The sequence below is a fragment of the Myiozetetes cayanensis genome, unplaced genomic scaffold (assembly GCF_022539395.1).
Source record: "Myiozetetes cayanensis isolate MyiCay16 unplaced genomic scaffold, myiCay2020 scf3, whole genome shotgun sequence".
NCBI lineage: Eukaryota > Metazoa > Chordata > Aves > Passeriformes > Tyrannidae > Myiozetetes > Myiozetetes cayanensis.
In genome coordinates, this window is record NW_026087521.1 from 56,439,334 (window position 1) to 56,463,559 (window position 24,226).

At 41.6% G+C, this 24,226-nt stretch overlaps 1 protein-coding gene across 13 annotated transcripts in view; it reads right to left on the reverse strand.

The window, feature by feature from the left end:
• Positions 1 to 24,226, reverse strand: part of TBXAS1 (thromboxane A synthase 1) — a 266,105-nt gene that overhangs the window by 209,837 nt on the left and 32,042 nt on the right. For all 13 annotated transcript variants that reach the window (XM_050324636.1, XM_050324632.1, XM_050324635.1 and 10 more), the window contains one exon: positions 23,570 to 23,760. In XM_050324636.1, coding sequence (XP_050180593.1) covers positions 23,570 to 23,667 — 98 coding nt within the window. In that variant the 5' untranslated portion in view covers positions 23,668 to 23,760. The remainder of the gene's footprint in view (positions 1 to 23,569; positions 23,761 to 24,226) is intronic.

Consider the following 24,226-nt stretch of genomic DNA (forward strand, 5'->3'; position numbering starts at 1 on the left):
AGTTAGTCTTCAAAGACAAGTGCCATTCTTGTGACAGACTATAACAAGCAAGTTACCCTTTTAGGGCTGGACTATATTCCTGCTGCCAGATGCAGATGATGCTGTACTGACCAGGCCCAGCCATTGGAAAACTATGAGGAATTAAAACTCCTCAAGCAGAGTGCATGACCAAGACACTATATCCTGGCTTTGGACAAAAATATAGTTGAAAAGGAATTGGATAAGCACCTACTTGGAAAGATGAGTTCCTTCAGAGCTCCACTGCTGTATGCTTTGTACATGCACATTTTTAGAAGCAACAGAGGGAACTTTGTTTTATCACCAGAAGAGAAACAACAGAATATTTCTATGACCAAATGACCCACAACATGCTACAACTGGCGGATAATCCTTCCACCTCAAAACAAATTCCTCATGTTGTCAGAAGCTACTCACAGTTGCTAGAAATAAATAGGATAAAACTTCCCACTAACTTGGAATTATGTTTCTTAAAAAACAAGATTATTTTGGGTAAGGAAGTGAAATTAAAGTTTGTGATGCAAGCACAGGATCATTATCTTACATCCTTAATTCTGTGTCATTTCAGAAGGGATCTACTGGACTGTCAACATGTGGTCAGGAAGGCAGATTTCCTCTCTTATTATGTACAAGTAGAAAGCATAGAGAGGCTTGTTTTTTCCATTTTCTACAGTGGTGTTAATTCATTTAGGGCGAAGCAAGGAAGTCATACATCACAGGCTGTTTCTGGGAGATCAGCGTGACATTTTCTCACTGCCTCTCTCCCTTAATCCAGTATTTAGCCAAACTGGATGGGTGTCAGGTACAGCAGGCAGAGCCTCCATCCAGGACAGGGGCCAACAGCTATTAGCTGATAATGAATACAACAGTACCAGTAGTCCTCTTCTCTAGACCACAGGATCTGCAAAACAGGAAGGTCTCACTGCTTCGTGCCTTGCATGATCAGATGCAGTGGGCTAAGAGGATCCATATTACTTCCAGGAGGGGCTGAAGACCTGCTCTGGGAACTAGTCCTGTCAGAAGGGGCTCTCACCTGACACAGGGGACCTTGAAGAAGAGGAAAATAGAGCAAACAGACCACCTGTGACCAGATCATTGCAAAGTGGTAAGTAGGGGATGAAAGCAATACATTGATTCTCTGCAAGGTGGAATCCACTTGTGGTGCAGGAAGACACATTACAGAGCAGAGTCTTGAGGTGTGAGTGAAACAGACATGGTAGTTTTGCTACTTTTCTCCCCAAGGTAACATCAAGGCTTCCACTCCTTCAGCTGAAGGTGAAAGCAAAAGAGGTTGGTAATGGTGGTATGGATCAGATTCCCATTTAAAGTGGCCTCTAGAGAAGTGTGAGTGTTTAACATCAATGACCAAAGCAGCTGTGGAACTAATTGCAACACTTTGCCCAACATTTCATCAACTACAGTAAAGACCCTATATCCATATGTCATTAATAAAAGGCAAAAAGAGCGAACAACTAGTACTTAAGGAAGTTAATAGTTGACAATGGGGGTTATTATTATTTTTGCTGAAAATAAGCTCCTAGTAAATTCAAGTGGTGGCTTGTAACTAGTTAAATTATCTGAAGGAGGAGGATCTCTGATTTAGCCAGAGACAGGGGCTAAATCAGTGGAAGGACTTCTAAGTGTGCTGGGCTTGCGTGCTTGTACAGTAGCAGTCCCCACTGTGCACGAGCTGTTCAAAGCAGGGAGCACAAACTCTGCCAGATGTCCCGACCGTCCCATGGCCTCGCATGGAGCAGCAATGTCATGTATTCACAACAGTTGTGCAACTCACACACAGTATCAGTGCTGGAATCACGCCCAGACTCAGCCCTGGTCATTCATAAATATGGACAGAACCCAAGTCCTTGATTATAAACACTCTTACGTGCAGTTATGCAAGTAAGTGAATAATTCAGGCTTTCTTCCCAGATACGGCATAATATTGAGCTATGTAAGAACACAACTCTCCTTTGGCACAGTCTGAGACCAATGTGCATCAGCCTTTTTCTCCAGCACAGCTTGTAAACTGGGGAAGAACAAAGCTTACAGAAATGTGACCTCTCATGGCAGCACCCTCTCCCTCCTGAGCATCCCACTCTCTCCTGCCTGGCTCCTGCTGTGTGTTTACTCCTTGCCTTAACATCAGGATCTCAAGAAAAGAGAAGGTATACCAACAGCCTACTGGGGTTATACATGCTCCACAGCTGGAAGTGTTATGCCAGCAATACTATGGCATTTAGAACTCCAGGAAGAGCTTGAGAAGAAGCATGCTCATAGCCAAGCACCGCTGTACAGGGGGCAAAACTGCAGCCCAAAGCAAGAGGATCAGTGCGGGAAAGTGAACTCTAATCCCACAGTCTCCATCACAACCCATCTAATCCATTTCAATATCACATACACACTTCACAGGGTTGCTATAAGAACCATAAAGCTGAAAGTTAGGGAAGAGTTTAAATTTAAACAAAGTGTTTCCATCTTTAGTAAAGCAGAAAATACTACCACCATTCTCCACAGTAACCCAACACCCTCTACTGAAACACCATTTTCTGACTGACTTGCTCAGGCACCTTAACATTGACTAACTTCCTTCCTTCCTTCCTTCCTTGGTTTTCCCAATTTTCCCTTGACTACACCATCTTTGAAATCCATTTCCTTGACTCGTGCTGGACCGTGACACCACATGGTACAATCAAGTACCTCAGTCCTTGAAAGCTGCCCCTGAGACCAGTGAGAGGTCTCCTTGGCAGCCCAGCCTCGCCCTGCACTACACCAGGACCCAGCTTCAATTTCCTGCATTGCAGCCATTCAAGGTGCTGGCTGATTTAACACCTCAGGAGCCACATGTGAAAATGCTCAGGTCATACCTTTCCTGCTACACATGTGTGTATGGTTTCAATTTGCATATACAAGTAACAAAGCAAGTAAACACAAACTGCTCATCACTTTTCAAGGTGACTTTCCGGTCCCATTCGGATTTGGCCTTTTCAAAAGTTTCTTTGAGAAATACACTATTATCTACATGCATCATATCAGAGGAGCAGACAACAGCTTTTTGCAGATTTAGTTATTTGATCCCTGCAGCAACACGCTCCTGACACAGTTTTATAGCACTCCACGGAGTTTTCTAGCAATACTTCTTCCATCTCTCTAGCAGACAGTGGAACTGGAGCACGCCTCTCTTATAGGTGTAAGCGTGTTTCCAGACTTTACAGCCAACTCACAGCTGCACAATATTAAACACAAAGGTAAATTATCATTCCCTATCGCATTATGTGAAAGGGCAGAATACAGATAGCTATTTAAGCCTCTGCATAATTCTTTTAACCTAGAAGAGAGAAAGTGCATGCTTTGAAAGCTATTTTTCTTTGAAATGTTCAACTAGGTCTTCTGTTCTAGGTGAGTATTTCATACAGATAATGCTAAGCAGCAGAAATAATTCCTTCCATACTCCTTCATAATACAAATTCTGATATAAATCCACATTAGAAATAAACCTGATAAGAGCTCAGACAGGTACTTTACAAATGCTCAGCTGATTCCTCAGATATCCACAATAAAATAAAAAATAATGATACTTGTTGCCTTGCTATGAATTTGGACTATGTTTGGCAGTTCTGCTTTTGTGTTTTACTATGTTTAGCAATTTGATTTGGTGCTTGATGGGTAACCACAGCAAGGAATAAACATAAACACAAGAAGAAAAAGACCAGAGCATTCCAATTACTTAATTTTACCATAAAATATCTAGACACTCACGCAAAAAATAAAAAGCCTCCACCTTAAAGTAATTTATTTTTCTGCAGCTAAGCAGCATTCTGTGGTAAGAGGGAAAACATTCACAAAACTGCTTCTTCCAGACCTGTACACACTGTAAAAACCTGCCAGTGCCTAGAGACTGTTATCCTGATCACCTTTTATGCCTGTACTGTGCAAACATTACATACAAAGTGGGAGAGAAGATGTTTTTAAAAACAAACAGAAAAATCATATAAAGGAGGTGCTTCAATTCTTTACTTCACTTTGGATGAAAGCTTGAGGTAATGCCTGTCTTTCTCAGAAGACAGCCATCTCTCTACTAAACAAAAACATACTTTAAGGATCTGTAACTTGTGGCTTACTGTACACATGAAAGAGACTACAAACTAAACTGCACTTCAATGTGTTCAAGATTATTAGGCCAGCAACCATCTTTTCATCTTTTGTTCAGCATTCAGTACTGTGGGGCCAGGTTTCCATAACCCATACCAGTCTCCATGGAAGTGTATGTGTGTGGGAGAGAAAGCATCATGGGATTATTTTTGTTTGACTTCATGGAGAGCTGTGGTGCCTCTCTAGATGCGCTTTATATTTTTAACACCAGTCCATATATCTAATCAGCTTTAAACTTCCCCAGTACATGCTTTCAAATTATGTTCAGAGGGACACACCAGTGGCACTCCACACTGCCTTCCTGTTTATTTTTAAATGCATCTACTCTCATGTCTGTGGGGAAAGGAGACAAGCCAGCATGCCTGCAGAAACACTGCTGTGGGCTCCCAGCTCCTGCCAAGCTCTGCACCAGTCTGCCTCTTTAGCCTGGCTCCAGCTGAGCTCTCACCATTTGCCCTCTCTGAGCACTGCCAGCTACTGCTTAGTTCACAAAAGTCCTCAAATGAAGAGTTAAAAGCTGTGCAGGAAAGTTGGAGCAAGCCTGGAAAAACATTTTGATAAGCTTGTGTGCAAGTGAAATGGCAACAGTACACAATAGCCAGGAGCCCACGTGCTCTGCCCTGGGCTAGACATAAATTCTCCATCCCGCTCCTCTGCTCTAAGTGATTCCAGGTCACATACATACATCAGGGAACTTTACTACTGGGCTCATGGTGTTTAAACTTGGGGCAGGAAGCAGCTGGGCTCCAGCGTATGATCTCATGTGGATCTGGGCAGATATTTCCATGGGAGCATGGTACAGCTTTAGCAGGCTTAATTTCTGCTCCATACCTGTGTTTTTCTGCGGGGGGAAGGAAATGCCGTGTGGACTCTGGCACAGGCAGTGGAGAGTTGGTGGCAGAGTATATCCAGAGGGAACCATTGTGTTGCAGAGACGTCAAAACCCAAACAGTTACCCAAAATGGAGAGAAATTTAAAGATTGACCAAAAAAATAGCAAAGCACGGGTTCATCCCTGAACAGCCCTGGACCACAGGCAGTTTTACACAGAAGCAGAAGCCGGTGCAGACCCAGGCCCCACACGGAATCACAGAATCAACTAGGCTGGAAAAGACCTTTGATATGGAGTCCAACCTATGACCCAACACCACCCTGTCAACCAGACCATGGCACTGAGTGCCACTTCCAGTCTCTTCTTAAACACCTCTAGGGATGGTGAATCCACCACCTCCCTGGGGAGCCCATTCAAGTGTCTGATCACTCTCTCTGTAAATAATTTCTTCCTAATGTCTAACCTAAACCTCTGCTGACACATCTTAAGACTATGCCCTCTTGTCCTTCTGCTGGTTGCCTGGGAGAAGAGACCGACTCCCACGGGGTCAACCTCCTTTCAGGGAGTTGTAGAGTGCAAAGCACTGGAGGCTTTGCCTGCCTGCTCAACACCAGTACCATGGGCCACATTGCACTGAGAGGCGCAGGGGAAAGCGGGCACCGAGGAATTGGCACTGAGCATGGGAGTGGGCAATCCATGAATCTCTTCACACAAAGCCCAGGAACCAGAGGGTCCTCTGCCGGTGCACACCGCGTGAGCCACAGTGACTTGAAGCCACCCATCTACTACAAGAAACTTTGATCCATGGTTAGTTCTTCAGCAACGCTCTCAGGATTTAAAATGGCAGTAATTCTGCTCCCCCCAACTCCACTAACATCTCTTAGAAAACTGTGGAGATCTGGTCTTTCTCCCTGCCTTATTCAGGAGGGGTTTTTTCCCACCTTCCCCCACTGCACCCAGGTCAAATGGAGGAGGATCTCACAGACCCTGCAGGGTCATCTTCTCACTAGTTATATCAGTGGAGAGAAAAACAAGACTCTGAGTAACAGATAAAGCTGGGCAGGTGGGTGATACTCATTTTTATAAATTGACACCAGAATGATTAAAATAAATGCCACAAAATGTTGCCTTCACTCCTACATGCACACTAACATGCAATATCCAGTAAGCAGCTGTGTTTTCACACAGTTAGATCAAAGAGGCTGTGGATCAAGAAGGTCATGGTTTGGTTACAATGTCTAAACAACTAAATCAGTGGGTACCACTGGGCCTGTCACTTGATCTCATTACCCTGACCTCACCAGCTCTGGAATTTAGTGACCTTCCCAGATCAATATTTCAGAAATGACTGAAGTTTTAGAGTATGCAGAGATTCTCTCAGCTTTGGCTAAATAATAATATCAGAAGTCCAGGAAAGGGGAAAACTTATCCCCCCTCTCCCGTTAGTATGCATTTCTCAATCACTCTGGAATATAGCACACACCCGGGGGGAGCAGTGATTTTTCCTCTGCAGTTTGAATCAGAGAGAGTACTTTTTTTCATTAGAACACGTTGGAAATCATAATTTTATTTGTTTATTTATTTTTTTATTTTTAAGCACATTGGTACTACAGCCTTTCTTATATCTTTTTAGCTTTTATTTTCCAGGACTGTGTAAAGACACACAGGAAGCTTTACTCCCCCAGCCTTTTTTTTTTTTTTCCTCATTTTCACCTCTGTAAACAGAAAGTCAGGCTCCTCAGCTGTCAACATTTAATCACGTGCAATCGTATTTCTTTCTGCCAACTTTCATTGTAGTATCATGCATGCAAAGAGGAGGAAGCCAAGATCAGTTCATAGCCAACATACTGATACTACTTTGTTTTCCATGCACCTGACACCTGTTTGTCTGGTTCCAGCTCACCAAAAAGCCTACACTGGCCACATAAATTAAATTAACTTGAGTTTCAATCTCCAAGATTTGGGTTTGTTTGGGTTTTTTAAATTTTGTTTTTTCACAATAAAAATAACCTACTTTTAAAAACTTGGCTAAGGCTTCCTCCTTAAAGTTTTATTAGTTCTGCTCCACAAGCATAAACTTGGCAACAAAATCTCACAGCTTTATCATGAATCTCTCATTATTTCGATTTTTATGAAAGCACCAATATTAAAACTGCATGATTGCATAAGGAAGTGGAGTTTGGGCATGGATAAAGGGCCCCAGCTGAAGCTCATTTCCAGGTTTGTCATTGCTAGGTAGAACCGAAAGCAATCTCAAAGTCCTGAAACCAATGAGCAAGTAAAGACATGTATATGGTTTGAATAGCAAAAGTGGGAGTCATCAGGATTAGGGATCACCCCACTCCCTGACAAAAAAAAAAAAAATTGCACAATGTTTTGGAGTTTGAATAATGAATTTAAGCATTCAAAATCCTGCAGTTGTGCACTCTGCCGATGGCAACGGCACGCAAGTGTAAGAGGCTTTCCTAGCCACCTGGAAAGATAACACCCACCCCCAGCAGCAATGCACCACAAACTGCCATCCCTCAGAGATGGCCAGATGGTTGTCTCAGCAAAGAGACAGGTCTTTGAAAGTAAGGACTTGAGCCAGTGGAAAGACTCCTATTCTCCAAGAGACACATTTTCTGCCAGAACTGTGAAAGATTCCCCCAACACTTCTGTTCCCAGCATTCACACACTGAACAGTAGGGATGATGATTATTTAGGAAGTTTGGCTGTTACAAGAGCATTCTGTAGAAGAGCAGAGACATTTCTACTGTTAACTAAGCTTCCCAAGCCTACCTACGATGCTGGGATATACAAGCCCCAAAACTGATTGAACGCTGGTAATCCTGCTGGGACTGACACATGGACTTGTCTTTTCCAAGTTAAGGCATATAAAGTGAATTTATTCTGCTCTGTATTTCAGAGTTCACACTTCAAATTAGAGCAACTCAGAGTTCAGCAGCACTGCTCTTGCTTTACAACAAGCTAATAAAGATCATAATCAAACCTTCTATGCTGCTAAGGTATTTCTTACTTGGTTATGTTGAGAAAGGTGTATTCCTCTCATCATAAAGGCATGCATAGTTAGATTTCACATGTGTAAAGATTATTGCCCCTGATGTGGCTGGCTCTGACTTTAACTAGGGCATTTGACCACCCTTACAGACTAAACATGAACAACAAAATGTTCTTCATAGATGAAAACTAATTTAAAAGAATCTATTTAACTTCTCTTTGACAGCTAGAAGAATGCTGGTTGATTGCTTACTTTTAGATAGTGAAATTAATGACCCTTCAAAAACAACTCCAAAATATGCTGTGGTGACATACCATAAATAGCGAGGGCTGGGAGTTCTCTTTTCATTTCTTTTTTGGTAGTCACAAGTGAGGGAAATGATGGTTTCAGGAATTTATCTCCTCTTCCTCTTCTTATGCACATACACATCCAAGTCTCAAGCTTCACATACTTAAGCAAAGCCAGACCTGTACCCACATTCACCTATGCCACTGCTGAACTCCCTGTTCTGCTCAGGGATTCCTCACCCAAATCATGAATATCTGATAGTTAAACAAAAAATAAAAATCATATGTTTGCATATACAAGTTTATGAACTCAGAATTCGACTATAGATAATCTGTAAAAGTTGGAGGTAAAGGAAATGAAGCTGTAAGTGAATAGCTTATAGCAACTAAACAGATACATTGCTCATGTAACTGCTCCTTATAATATTGGAATAAAAAAAAGAGAGTGGGTGAACATTCACCTGTTAGAAACATGTCTATTAAGAGAGACATTTGCAAGAATTAGTGTTTTCCACAACTTTTTAGGGCCAAATTTCAAGTTTACACAGGCCTTCACCAGGATAAGACTTCAACCAATCTTCTAAACTATAACTGAGTTAACATCTTACTCTGAAACACAGCCAAGATTAAACATATGAACTTCAGGAGCTGAAGAAACAACCAGACCAAAAACAATTCATTATCTGGGACTTGGGCTGAGAACAATGCTGATTTGGTTTTCACTTCTCTAAAGAGATTGACTCATTGCTAAAGGAATGACCCTAATTATTTGGCCTCCAATTTGATTTATTTTTAGATACAGCATGCACAAAGATGTTTTTAAGGGGGAAAAGGATGCTTTTAAGAGAGAGAGGGAGAGAAAGAGAGACATGCTCATAGAAAATGTCAAAAAGAGTCAGCTAGTATTTGAAATAAATGACTGTTTCCCATTGTCTCTGACAGGCAAAACCTGGATTTAAAATAAAATCACAAAAACTCAGATTATGCAAGACGTGGTGTCCATCTAAGAAAAAAGTCTGTTTCTCTGAATGCTGCAGTTTCAGAATTGAGTGCATCTATCTTGGGACACGTTGCTAACTAAGTTGGACCACATGTATTTCCACTCATTTTTTAACACTGCTAGGGATGCATTTGATTCTCACCCAACTGGTAGCCAAATCTTTGTCTGAATAGGCATTATCCATACAATGCACGCATTTGATATAAAGTGTATTAGCAAGTTTGAAGACCCCACTGCTCAGCTTCATAAGCAGCTCAAGGAGAGGAAGGCTAGTGCGAGAGTAGTTTAAATGAAATAAAGTCTCAGAAAATAATTAATTACACCATGTACTACCAAAATCCCCTAATAAAAACACAGCAGTCAGCACGTGTCAACCAGCAGGAGCAAACTGGCCAGCGGATACTCCAGGGAAGTGATCCGGCCTCAGGAACTGTGGCCTGGTTGGCCAGTAGGCAAGTGCTCTGGGCGTGCTGGGAGCTGTGCAAGAGGACAGGCAGGCATGATCAGGCTTGGCAAGATTAGGTCAAGTGAAACACTACATAAACATGATTGCACAAATCACATCACTGACAATTTCCATCAATGTATTATCAGCCTGAGCATCCAGGGTTTCGCTGTCCTTGTGCAGAACCTCAGCTGAATAAATAGGCGTGACCTGCTGAGATCTGGTCCTGTGGCTCTAACAGTCCCTGTGCTACCTGCAGCCACTTAAATGAACTACTATTCTTAGGGGAAGAAGATACAGCCTAGGACCTAGCTCGGATTCTGACTGGATCAGCAGTGCAGGCACTAGGTCTGCCCATAAAGGAGGAAAGAAAGTTCACCACAACAGGAGGGTTGACTTGGACGGGTTGAAGGTCATTGTCTTGTCTGCAACTGGAAACACTGAGCTCTACGCTTGGGCTGTTTAAACAAACTCCTGCTAAAGCATAGACTAAAAGTTCTCCCGAACCAGCAGTGAACTGAAGTTCCTCTTGTTCAATAGTTTTAATAGCTTGTACAAATAAAAATAAGAAAACAAGCAATGGTCTTAGCCCAACACTTAGCACCTGGTTACACTTTAGCTCAGTTCCAAGCAGAAACTGCTAGAGCCCAAGGGTCAAGACAGAACATGGGGAAAGCTGTGATTGATTGACTGATTGATTGGGTTTTCATAGATCTTTTAATATCCAGTCCCCCAAAATTCTGCAATACTCGGGACCTCCTGTCCAGATTCAGTGTGACAAGACTCAGTGACGTGCTGTTGTCAATAAGTACACACACTTCATGCTTATTTATGCTCTGCTTAAAGTACAAATCATAAATAGTTGTATGTGACAAGTTCCCCAGTATTGAACCTTCACGGCTGCCAAGCAGCATGCTGCAGAACAGAACAAGGAGGGCTATAATTTTCTTTTTGTTGTTTTGTTATTTGACCTTCAATTTTTCAGTTGTCCTTGGATCAGTCTGGAACTAAATATAGTCCTTTCAGCATTATTTATATGTTTAACCCAAAGCTCCCCACATGTGTCAAGGGACCATCACAACACTGTTCTAAATTGTTTTAACAGCTTATTTTAAATTGAAAAATGTCGTTTTTGAAAAGCTATTGTCAATTAATTATGATTCCACAAACTCCTACCAACTCTCTTGTGTTTTGTAACAATTTGCTCACAGCCTACAAGACAAAGCCTCCAACTTGCTCAGAGAAAGCTCTTGAAACTGTCCAGCCCTTGAAAACGCTGACTGATCTTTAAATTAACACAGTGATAATGATTTTGGCCACCAGCTATTTCCAAATGCAATGCAATTTACAAATAAAAAACCCATAGATGGATCCGCTGCATCCTTGGGGATCAACAGTCACGGGGGTTGAAACATCCCTTAGTTTGTAGAGATATAGTGCACTATTTGGAACTGGAACCCAAATCCACCACATTCAAGAGAAAGTCATTAGTGTTTGACTACATATAGTAATTTCTCCTGAACAGAGCAGTGTATTTTTCAGTCAAAAGGTTTTTGCCAAGAAAGGAAGAGACAAAACAGCCATTGCAGTGATCCTCCATGAAACTTTGAGAAAGGACATTTTCTGCCTCAGGTGGTGCCTATGTCAGCTACAGAGCTAACCAAAACAACAGAGTTGGGAGGATGGACAGGTGGATGGGCACACATATATGCATGTCATTTCTATCACATAAGAGCAATTTCCCCTGTGTGATCACAGTTATGCAAACAGCATCAGTTTCTTTCTATTTACATAACCAGTGTGACCAACTTCAGAAAAGGATTTATGGTGCAGCTTGGGTTTCTGTGTGGGTTGCTCTTTTACTGTATCAATATTATGTTTAACAACATTTTTTAGTCAGAAAAAAGTCCATGTGAAAGTTGAAAGATAACAAAAGGTAAGAGCATTATTTCTAACTGTTCTCAGGTAAGAAAGAAGACAAAACCACATACTGTTTTATCACTGGTCAAAGCAACGCAAGCCAAATTCAGCCTATGAATCTAAAGGGCTTGCACTAGTAAACCAGCTTAGAGCGGTTATTTAGGAGTTCAGAATTTCTTGGATAATTAATGAGACAAGCTGACCATGTCAACTTTACCAAAATGTTTTCAAGTCTTACAGTCAGCTCTATAACTTGATCCAAAATAGCGTCACCCAGAAAAACAGCCAGCCCCTGCCTCCAGCAACTGCAATGAGATTTCTGTCTGTTAACCAGCCCCTTTTAACTCAAATTTTCAAAAGAACTAAAGTACCTAAAATATTTTACTTCTTTGGGAAATAAAATAAAAAGTCAGCTATGTTACAACACTTAGCTTTCATTTCCTTAAAGCTCTGAGTTGAAACTACATAGAGGATACAAGCCTAAATGTTCAGACACAAGCAAATCACCTTGGGAAACACTTTCAGCAACAGAAGTTTTTTTAAAAAAGTTGATTTATGTGCACTTGGCAGTCAGGGAAATTTCTAGTGAACTTTTATTACTTCTTCCTAACTTTACCAGAGCAATTGTGCAAAGTAAATGGAACTGAGTTCTCAAGCAAGTTTGAGACCCTGTTTTAATGATTCAGCAAACTCAGGGCAAGAAGTTTCTGATCAAAACCATCTCAGCCACACCACCCAAAGCCTATCAAGATCTGGTAGAAAAAACTGCAATAACTGAAATTTGTTAATGTGAAAAAGTGAATTTCAAACCAGATCAAGTACAGCCTATCTTCTCCCAGTAGCATAGCAGAAACGGTATAAATTATTTGTCTTGCACTCCAATTAAATAAATCAAAATTCTCTCATGTGCCCACCCTGGCTCAGATGAGATCTGCCTTAGAGAATGATCTGGTGCTGATGAGGCTGAGCCCACAGCCCAGGTGCTGCAGTGACAGATACTGGAGTGGTGGGGAGAGACTGCAGTTTTTCAAAAACACAGAACAACACATCAACAACAGAATGAAGATATACAAGGCAAAACCAAGGCAGTGTCATAAAATACACTCAGGGTCAATAGCTAACATCCCTGTTATAAAAGTTCTATTGGTTTTACCCAAGGTTATTTCCTTAGCTGCCAGAAGTCATTTGGCTAGAGATGGGATAAGGGGGTTGCTTTGGGCACTGAGCATGATCTATCCAAGGATCAGATCAGTTATATTCAGCTGTTTATTTGGAAGCTGTTTGTTCTGAGTCACTTTCTATATATTTATATACAAGTGTAAATGTACACATGTGTGTACATACACATATACTTACAAGGTGTTTACATAAAAGCTCTTGGGCGTGTTTTGGATGAGAAAACCACATTATATTCCTTCAGTTCTAAACCACGCTTTATCTAGACAACCAGAAGTAGGGTTGCCAAATTTACTGCACTCCTGCCCCCCCCACTAGCTCCAAGTTTCTTCACGTCTCAGAGACTACTGAACTATTTATGGCAAAAAGACAGTCCATTAACCTAGCAATGTTCAAACTTTTATCACCTTTCCCTGCCCCTGCAAGGATAGATATTACTCCCCCAGGCCCCAGCTTAGGAACATCTGGCACAGCCACCATCCTGCCGTACAAAAGCACATCTCAGCATGGAGAGGTGAGCAGAAAGATGCTGCTAAGATATACCTGCAGCTGCACCTCTGCCAAGGGCTGATCAGCAACTACTCCCAAGCATGAGAGACTTTGTCGTGCACTTTATCTACCAGCTCCTCAGCCAGACAACCCTCTGTTCTTTCCCATGCAGGATTTCCTTCCATGGTGCCTGTGGGTCTCAGACCCCACCCCCTTGCAACTTCTGACCATCCAGCTAAGCCTCTGAACTGTTCACTATAATTAAATAGAAGGAGGAGAGCAAGAGGTGCCATCAACCAAGGGCTTACAACAGGTTGAAGGGGCCACTTCCTATTGCCTTCCACCAGCCTCATTCCTGCACCGTGCTTGTGTCCAGCCACAAAGCTGCCACAGCACCAAACTCCTCCCTGAGACAGGGACACAGGCAAGAACACACAGGGCAGCAAGCTCTGAACAAGCTATTCTGCTGCATCCTCATCCCTGCCATGTTTATGATACACTCAGACTCACTCAGATTATTTCTGTCCCTCATCCTCGCACAGACAATAGTGCAAAGCCATTCAGAGGGAAGATGCAGTGGCTGTGGCTGCAGAGTCCCTGCAGCATATCCTCTAGCAAGTATACACTATTAAACAACAAAACATCTCAACTCGCTATTAGTAATCTTATTATTACAGCATCCTAACAGAAAAAAAAAAAGTGGGGTTTTTGGGGGTTTTTTGGGGTTTTGTTGGGTTTTTTAAATGATAAAGCTGCCACTGTCTGGAGGAAACGTGTGCTTTGCACACACAGAAAGGCACACACGTATTTCATATGGTGCATTGCAAGCTGCACAGAATAGAAAGCAGCTGGAGGAAAATGGCTATAGAGAAATGGTTCTCCTGGGCATCATCTGTTGATTTGTTTTGTTTATAGAAGGAATGAGATTTTTATCTCTGCTCAAAATATAAAATGCTTCCATGGCACTGAGCTCACTGCTTGGCTATGCTCTCACTCAGGAACGTAAATAAAAAGGGGGATAAGGAGGGAGAAAGGGTTTACTGCACAGAATCCCTAGCAATGTCAAAAATTAAATAGAAAAATGTCTGCCAGTGATACAGTTAAAGCTTGAAAGAGGAACTGAGTCACCAGCTATCAGGGAAATAAAGGCCTTCTTACCATGCTTGTTAATAGCTTGAGCCTACTAAAGCTGAGAAGGCAGGTTAGGGATAAACTACTCAAATCCCAAGTCTCAAATCCCAGCCTGAGTCCTGGCAGGATGAACACCCTTACACTGTAAATACACCAGTCCTTACAAGATTCATGGCCTGTGAAAGTGCAGGTTCCTACGGTGCTTCCACCATCTCGTGCCCACAGTTAATATTCCAAGCTCTCTCTGCAACCTTGCTCTGGGGAGGCTCCTCACTGCTCTGTGCCTGACACTCAAGATCTGAGGGTCTCTTTCAGTTAATAACACAGCTTTTTGTCCTAGGAGAACACCAGATGGCTGGTTTTCCACTTAAATTGAGAGCATTTCCATTTATATTACCCAAAAAGTTGTGTCTCAGGAAAGAAAATAAATCTGTAAAACCACTGAATACTGAACTACTGCAAAAAATTTAAACTGTTTAAAGTTTAAAAGCACAACCACTGAGGATGGTGTCCTAACTGTGAGAAATTACCTAAGGTGTAAAACATTCTAGTAGACAAATCGATTCTAAGATACTTCTGAAACAGGCAAGGCTTAAGGTTTGTTGCCCTAGCAAGGTACGGTTCTCACAAAGCCGAGGATCCTTTATCTTTGCACCACCTATTCTTCGCTCTAAAGAGGGATGAGAAATAGCAAGCCAGATAGATATCTAGAGGTGAAGGCTGCTGAACATTACTCCAAACAACCCTGTTTCCTGAGCTAAAGAGCAGATCTAAAGTCTTCCTGGAACCACTGAGAGGTGTTTGCTCTTCCTAAAGCTGTTGGCGAGAGCTCTGATCTGAATGGCTACCGAGGAAATAGTCGGTCAACTCAGAGTCCTATACTGGGTACAATTTGTCATAACTTTCAGAGACATTAGTCAATCCAGTACAACAGTGTTATACTCACTGAAATCTATCCTAACATACAGCTTCTCAGTTTTTCTATAAGCCTTGAAGCTTATAGTAAGAACTGTCTTGGAGAGATTGCTGCATTTCAACCCCTGATGAATATTTCGAAAAATCTTAAACCAGAGGTTTGTTAAAGTCTTTGGAGAACAAAGAGACCATATTGACTTTATAGGTAATGGAAGAAGACCCTCACAGTCTTGACCACCATCAGTCTCTGTCTCTCATGCCAGCATGCAAACCGCAGAAGTTCCTTCAGCTGCTCCTTCCTCACCCAGGGTGCTTTACTTCATCTCTTTCCCACATTTCAAACCACGTGCCTTGACGACCTCTTCAATTGTTATAGCTCTACTGAGAGGGTGTTTACATAAAAGCTCTTTGGAGCTTTTTGGATGAGAAACCACAAACATGCATGTGCAGATTACATCAGATTTATTGCTACCGAGTAAGTTAAAACAATACTTAGGATTACAGGTTCAGAACTCTGCCAACAGTTCTCATCCAAGAGTATTACCAGTGTAAGCAATGAAACATAAAAGTGAAGGAAGGAAGAGGCAGACATTGAACACCATTTTCTTAAGCTCCTCTACTATTACTGTAAAAGTGAAAAAAATGCATATCCAAAACTAAACCAGAAAATAGTTGGAGCTCTTTCTGCTGTGTGCTCAGTTAGCACACACTGAGCTCGTGGAAGAGTAAACTTTGTTTTCAATGGGGAAAAAAAAGCCAAAAAACAAAACCAGGGGGATAAGAGAGAGAAGAATCCATCTAAAGATTTTGGGTAGGTCAAGGCAAGCTGATAAAAATCTCTCAATAATTTGTCAATATTTTATTTTAAAATATTTTTCAGACAACTCCATTAAGTATTGTATAAAACTTCCCCACAGAAGAGCAAGGCATGGCAATCAAAGGCATTAATTACCTGTGAGCCAGCAATGAGGACAAAACATAGCAAACATTGGTATGGTTGAAGTCTGATGCAAGGACAAAAAGGAGTGAAGAAGAATATAGGTAACTTTCTTTAACTGATGTGTTAAAGTGTTAAAGGAAACAAGAGAAGGGAGAACACAGGTCTGTGTTTCAGCACTGAGAAGTTCTAACCTGTCAAAACTGCCCAAGTTTTAACTTTTCATTAAGAAGGAGGACAGGCAGGCTGGCAGGACATTTGGTCTGCTATCTGACATATGTGACAAGTCGACATACTTTGGAGCACCTCGGTGCAGGGCAGTCAGAGGACCTGCCAGTATCCTCCCCTGGGGTTCAGGAAAGAGCAGAGTTCATGGCATTGTTTGGAGGCTTTGCAGCAGATGTGCAATCAAATGCACAGAAAGAGGCAGCCCCAGTGCAATGCCATGGAGTGCCCCGCTACTTGTACAGGCAGAGCCTCCTCTCTAAGGAGGTTCTTTACATTGCCTTCTTTCACCAACTAATTTCAAATCCATTTAAAGCACTACCAGCAGGTTCCTAATAAAGTCAGTAGATGGAGGCAGGAGCTCCTAAAAGTTAATTCGGAGCCCCCAAAATCGGTTTGAGAGGTGCCCAAACATCCCAAGTTAAACAAAGCAACCTGCCCCAAGGTAAACAGCAGATCAAAAGTTAAAACCAAAGTGCTGGTCCAGAAGAGCTAAGTGAAGCTCCAGAGAAGAATTCCAGGCAGAAGTTGCCTGATGGAGAAGTCAAAGTAATTCGCCCCCTTAACAATCTCTCCTGCCTCTGCAACCCAGTCCAGACCAGACCCAGTCCACTGTAAGCCCTGCAGGAAGGGAAAGCAGAAATGAGATGCCTCAAGGGCTGCATCCAGCTCCTGTTTGCTCCTGCATCATTTGTGTGCATTTGCAGCATGCTCCATTGGACACTTCATCTGGAGACCATAAGAGAAGGAAGGAAAGGAAAACTGAAGGAAATTATCCTATCCCTGTACATCTACCTAAATATATTAATGCTCTAATCTCCATGCACTAAAAACTCTGCTTTAATATGGGATTTAACTGGGCATGAACAAGTTTAGGGAAAAACAAAGGCCACAAGGAATTAATAGGCTGGATATTGACTTCTTTTACACAGAGTTTTTAGGGTAAATGCAACTTCATAAAAGCCAAAAACTCAGCAAGCCCTTGAGGGCCTTCAAATAAACACTGCTTGACATGTGATATCTAAATTTAAAACAAAGCAACTTGAAAGTAAGAGGTTTCTGAGTTTTGAGGTGCAGTGCAAGCAAGCAAAACCAAAGCTGCACAGCACTAGAGGCCCAGCTACATTTATCAGAATAACCAAGGTCCTATAACTGCCTCTGAGGACATCCCAGAGAATCTAAGCTCTGAAGATGCAATAGCAACAGGAAACTGTTCTACTTCTTCCAAAAAAAATAAGGTAACTTTGTTTACCTGAAAGCAGCATAATCAGAGCACTGAGTGAACTTCTTTCTGGATGCTCAAATCTACTTTTTTCTTACAGAGAAAGAAGGTATTTAGTCATTTGTGATGTGGTACTTTTCCAAATTATAATTCAGTAGCTAACTCTGCTCCTTCTCAGGCTCACCTAGAGATGCTTGATTTAGCTCAAAGACAAGGCTTATATTGCACAGCTGTGGGATCAAATTATGTTTGACACATTAGTGGGAATTCCGGATTTGCTTGATGTGAAACTGCATGACAAAGACAATTCAGAATCTTTTAGGGTTTTTTTGTGTCATCAACAGCACTTTGCTGATGTTTCCTGTTGAGTCAGATCCTCCCAGCTTTCATAACGGGACATTCGAATGAAGGGGAGGGAAGCAGAATGATTTCCACCGACATAACGGCCATTTTAGGGAGAAAGAAAAACACCAGCTGAGGTTAACAGAATATAAAACCCCCCAAACTTCCCTGCCTTCTGACCCTGTAAACCTGATGCTGCGCTCACTGTAAACTGAGAAGCTACAAGGTTGTAATAGGGGAAGATTCATTAGGGACTGTAACCTTAGATCCCAGCTCAGAGGTCGGCCATGGCTGCAGCAGGGATGTGGAAGATGGAGACAAGTTCAGCAGCAGAGCCCAGCAGCAGTACAGGAGCACCAGCCCCTGAGCACTCATTGTCTATAGAGCTGTGCTTTCTGCCAGCAAGGGAAGCAAGCTTGCTTTAACACCTGAGAATTAGGATGTCTCTCTGAACCTCTCAGCTCAAAGAGCCTGACATGAGAGTGGAGCTGTACGTCTTTCTGAGTGTATACTGATGCTCCTTACTCAGGCCTCTTTCCAGCCATAGTGGTCCTTGCAACCCTGTGCCTTTGATGGCAGCAGTGACAGGTAGAAAAGTTAGGGTCTACCCACCCACAGTCAGTGGTAAATCCAAAAAGGATCCAAGCTTTGTACTGCCTTTCCCTGGATCTGTCCAGAAGCATTATCTGGATATATTAGGGAGAATAATCTGCTCATGTTAGGCCTGCACTCAGGTCATTAGCCTAAAAGCTTATGGCTATCAAACATCTTTGATAAATACTGATTTTTCGAGGAGCAAAAATTGGCCCAACATCTAGTATTAGACAGCATCTAGTTGGAAGGGTGGGGGACAAAATAAAAAACCCAAACAAAACATCTGAGATCTATTTGACCTCAGTTTTACCTAACTCAAGCCCAAAGAGCAAAGTTCTGCAAAATCAGAATGAAGTTTTTGCTGGAGAAAGATTAGCTCTAACCTTTCCCTTTCCAAAATCACAGGATGCCAAGTAATGCCAAACAAGCAATCTTCCTGAAGTCACCTGTATTGAAATGCTATCTATCCTGAGATCAACTTCTGATGTGGTCTAGTACAGGTGTGGTACTAACACATCCTCCATGTCTAAGTATATCCCACATCTACCTGTATGCAAACATCTAAACTTAAGAGCAGAGGAAGAAAAATACTTTGTTTTCTTTCTTTTTGATCAGAGACCGCAAATGCTTTGGGTCAGGATTGACTTGTTATGTAATGGGTGGACAGTACCTTGATCCAGTGGAACCCAAATCTCTTAGTCTCCCTATACATGTTTGTAACACAAGTGATTATTAATATTACTGTAAAAATGTGGAATGCAAAAATGTGAAAATGACATCTTTCTGAATTACTTAGCTTTTCAGAAACAGACAAGAACACCATTAGTATATGTTTTGCTATGTTTGAAAGCATGTAATTAGACGTGTATCTTACAAACATAAACAAACACTCCCATCCAACCTCCATGTTTCTGAAAAAACCCAGGTTTGTTTAGACAAGGGGTTGATAATCCAGTTTGAACACAGGTATCTGAATGCTGTGACAGCTTCTTCATAATGCTCAGCTTATGGTACATTAAACTTTAAAGCAAGATAAACTCCTGCTTTCATTTTATCAAACATCTACCCAGGCAGCAAAAAGAAAGACACAAAGCAATGTTTGCAGCTACAGCCAAGCATGGGATATCCAACTCAGCATATGTTTGAAATGAAAATGAACAATATGTTGTATAGATATACCACTGTATTTTTCAATAGAGAATATCACTGGGATTTGTAAATGTTAACCTCATCCCTCCCTTAAGTGTTTGGTTTTATTTCATGCCTGAAAAAAACCCTGAGATTCACAGAGATTAGGCAAATGCAGTGCTTGCAACTGAGAAAGAAAATGCTCTTAAAAGAAACTGCTCTGATAATCAGATAATCTGATAAACAGTTTGGGGAAAAAAAAAATCACAGGGGGTGGGAGGGACATGAACAAGAGATTTTTTAGGACTGCTAAGTGTTGTGCCACTGGTATGACTGAACTTTAGGTATTTAGCCATATTATGCCTTTTTATGGTAGCTAAAAAAGTAATTTAGTTGTCTATCACAATAGCAATGATGTAGCAACAGGCATTGAAGAATCTGTGATATGAAATCTGCAAGAAGAGACTTTGACCTACTGAGAACAAGTAGAATGGTGAGGGTAGCAGACAACTAAGTCCTTCAGGAGTGGGGGACAGCAAACAGGTTTGAAGATCTCTTGAGCCTCTTAAATTAACAGATTACCAACGAACCAATCTCAGGTTTGTTTTTCCTATTTCATGTCTGAAGAGACTATGTGTCCAAAAGCTATTCAGTTATTTCTACTCCCAACATTAAATCAACTACCTCAAAAAGCCTCTCCTTAGAGCTGACTTAAGATTATGTGGAAGACAAACACAGAGATCATACCTGCTTCCACTGACCTAAAATTGACATGCTGCACCAGAAGCATTACCCTTATTTTACACTGATGACAACACATGAGGAATTAGAGATATGCTATTAAATGATTTGTTACACAGAGTTATTGATGATCTTCACTGTACCATAAATAACAGCCTAAAAAAATTATCAAATCATTCAAGTTTCTTCCTAAGAACTCTATCTTCCCCAGAAGTTTATTTTTATGCAGATGTAGCCTATCCTCCCTTTCCCAATCAACCCATTCTTCACATGACCTCACTATACCCAAAAATGTGAAGAGATTGGTCTTATCACAGCTTAGCAAGATATCACCTGGCAGCTGAACTGTGACAAATCACAGCTGGCCTTACAATACACACACTAACAGTGACTGAGGCCGAGCTGATGGACAGCAGCTCAAGGCTGTCATTTAAACCACTGAGTACCCCCACCCACAAAAATCATGTGAAGGAAATAGCTCAGTAGTGTGACAGCTGCCATCACCATGTTCCTATTCCAGTGTGCATTAAATCTTCTGACTCTCTCTTCTACCTGAAACTGCCTTCTGTTCAGCCTTACCAAGCCTTTTGCAGGCAACAAGGTGGACAAACTGCCTGTTCTTTGTACTCACACAGGAGTTGACACAACATGACCCTGATCAATCATAAGGTACTACCATAACAATATTACAACAGAAAATATTCATTCCTCCCTTTCCCCATGACTGCCCCTCTGTAAAGGTACAATCCTAACAGAAAAAGCTAGAAAAAAATTAATTCAGGAGTTATTAAAAAGTGAGAATAAGGCTTAGAATGAAAACATAAACATCAAAGGAACTTTAAGAATTACTACTTTACTATCACTCCTTCCATACACAACACTCATGCTTCCTGACTCCTAGAAGAGCCAGATAATCAGGTATGCAACATGACTGTAATAAAAACATTCTCTAGCATTAACAACCTGCATTTCTACAGGCAACCATTTTACTGCTTAAATAATTCCTTGAACCCAAGGTTTCAGCCATGAATAAAGGCATCTGTGAGCATGCACTGAGTTTCACTCATTTGTTCAAACAGGCATGCAGTATAAAAAACTGTACAAAATAGACTCAAAATGAATAAGGTGACAAGTCTGAACAACAACCACCACACTAGCAGATGTGCTTCAAAACATTACCTTACAGGTTCGGTCACTGCATTTTACTGAGATAAATGGGTCTGAACAACTTAGCCACCAGGTAAACCCACCAATAGCCCACAGGTGTTGCCCAGCATATTTCATTGCAGTTTTAAGCTCCTCATTTAATTAGTGACCTGTAGACATCTGTATTTAATAAGCTGCTTAAAAATCAGCCTGAAATCTGTAGATCAACAAGACTGGGTAGTAGTAATCATTGGCAGGGAAGAGTATATAACACTTTCCCCATATAGAACTTCAGCTTCCTTTTCTTGATGCTTTCACAGAATTCACCTTCAACCAGCAAAGGAGGCACACTGAATGGAGTGTCTCTACTGTTAGACAGTTTCCCATCTCACTGCTAAATTGAACTTTTTGAAACCTTAATGATAGGCACTCAGTTCAGCAGTGACTGCCCACAGCCATAAGCCTGTCCCAACTCTGCAATTAAAACTAGTTTTGTTAATGGCGAGACTGAATGTGCACTAAAACACCACCTTATAACTTCAAGGGGAGGAACTGCCTTCCCTAAATGGAACAGGAAAATGAGGCCCTGGAGAAGCATACATCAGAATGTACCCAATGTTTACAAAGAGCACTTCTGTGTCTTCAGAGATCTCTGCATATCTGGACACATACTACGTGGAAGTACCAGGCTCTTTGAGATAACTCACAGGTGGTCAGACCTCACCAGCTGATCTGCTGCTTTTCTGAACTGTGGATGTGCCTCTGTTCTCCTTCTCTTCCCCTTAAGCTCACAGAGGTGCACAAATTGGCAGCTAAACAGCATGGTCTTACTTAAATATCTAGAGCTGCCATTCTTTTCCCGGTAAAAATTCAAAGGAAGTAAGACTTGGACATTTGTGATGATTTGGGGAGATCTTGTTAAGAAAGCAGGGCCACCTACCTACTTGATATGGCCTTGCATGTCAGATATGAGTTTGACTCTTTTTAGTCTCCCTAGACCCTTCCTGGACACAGAAGGAAGTTGATGCTCAACAGGGTGAAACAATGACAAAATACATGCAGAAGTGATCTGTCACTTACATTGCTACAATGATTGTGCTAAACTCATGGTTTAGCATCACTATTCTCTTCTAGATTATCTTTGGGGTTTTGTCGGATGTTCCTTCTCTACAACCGTACCTGCACCTTTTTCTTGAACACTCATGCAGTTGAGAAAAAAGATTCTTTGACTGGAAAGCAGGATTTGAGAATGTATACAAGTAAAAACAGTCAGAGAAGTACTCCCAGTTCATTTCATTTAATTTCTGAAATAAATTGTTGAGAAAGGGTTTTGTTTTTTTTTCATTTCAGCACAGCTCACTGCAATGCCTACTGTGCTAACCAGTAGGGCTGCTGTTATTCTGATTTGTATCCATTAGTCAGTACGGAAACAACAAGAGAGGAAGTTCAAGCAGTGGTTAAAGTGTCTGTACACTTCAGCCAAGAAACCTGGCAAGGGACAAGTGTGCAGCATAGTACAGAGAAATCCAATGAAAACTTGGATTCTTTCTAACCAGTGTTCCTGCTGCCCACAGAAACTAATAAGAAACCAACAGATAAGTTGGATTTTTTTGATTCTGAAGACAATTTTTGTTAGCAGTTTGTTGGTAAAGCACTTAGAAGACAATATTGCAAGGAGATAATTCTCTAAAAGCATCATGAGTTTTGTGAGTATTTACTACAACCTCTGCATCCAAACCAACTCCCCCTCCATTTCCCTCCCAGGCAATTATCTTCCAGTTTCCCCATATGAATAAAAGACTCTGTAGATGTTGGTGGGGCTTCAGCAGGCTTTCTGTCTGATAAGCAGCCCACACCACCGTTATCACTTACCAATACAGCAGGACCAGGAAGACCACCAGCAAAGCCAGGGTGACTCTTGTGCTATTCATTTCTACAGAGGCAAATGCCAGGAGATCTACAGGCTCCATTTTCCTCCACTACAGCTCCAGCCTTGAGTTCCGAGTGCAGGGGAAAGCCTCCGCAAGAGCTGATAAAGCCTTCCACTGCTATATGAGTGACATCTGCAACAAAACAGGAACCGAGAGAGCAAAAACATGTCAACTACAAACTGCAAGCCTCTCCTCTTCTCATCGACTGCACACTCAGACAGAACTCGAAGGTTCCCTGAATGGTAGAATGTAGCAATTTCCCCCCTCCCACTGTTGTTGACTGTCATAACCATAAATATTTACATACCCACCACTTGAGACATCGGTGCTGCTGAATAGGTTTTTAGACAGCAAGTATGGGAAACTGGGGAATGTGTGGGGGAAAAAAGAGGGGAAGAGAACCTGGCCATGTTACAGATCATGGAAGAAAAATATAAAGACACTTTCAGGGGTGCCCTGACATACAAACAGTAGAATTCTCTAAAATACCAAAAATAGAGCATTTATGCAACGTAAAAGTTCATTAGCACTTAATTTACAAGCTGGTTATATCTTGAAAGAAAGGAACAGGGTAAACTTTAAATTATCACAACTAAAA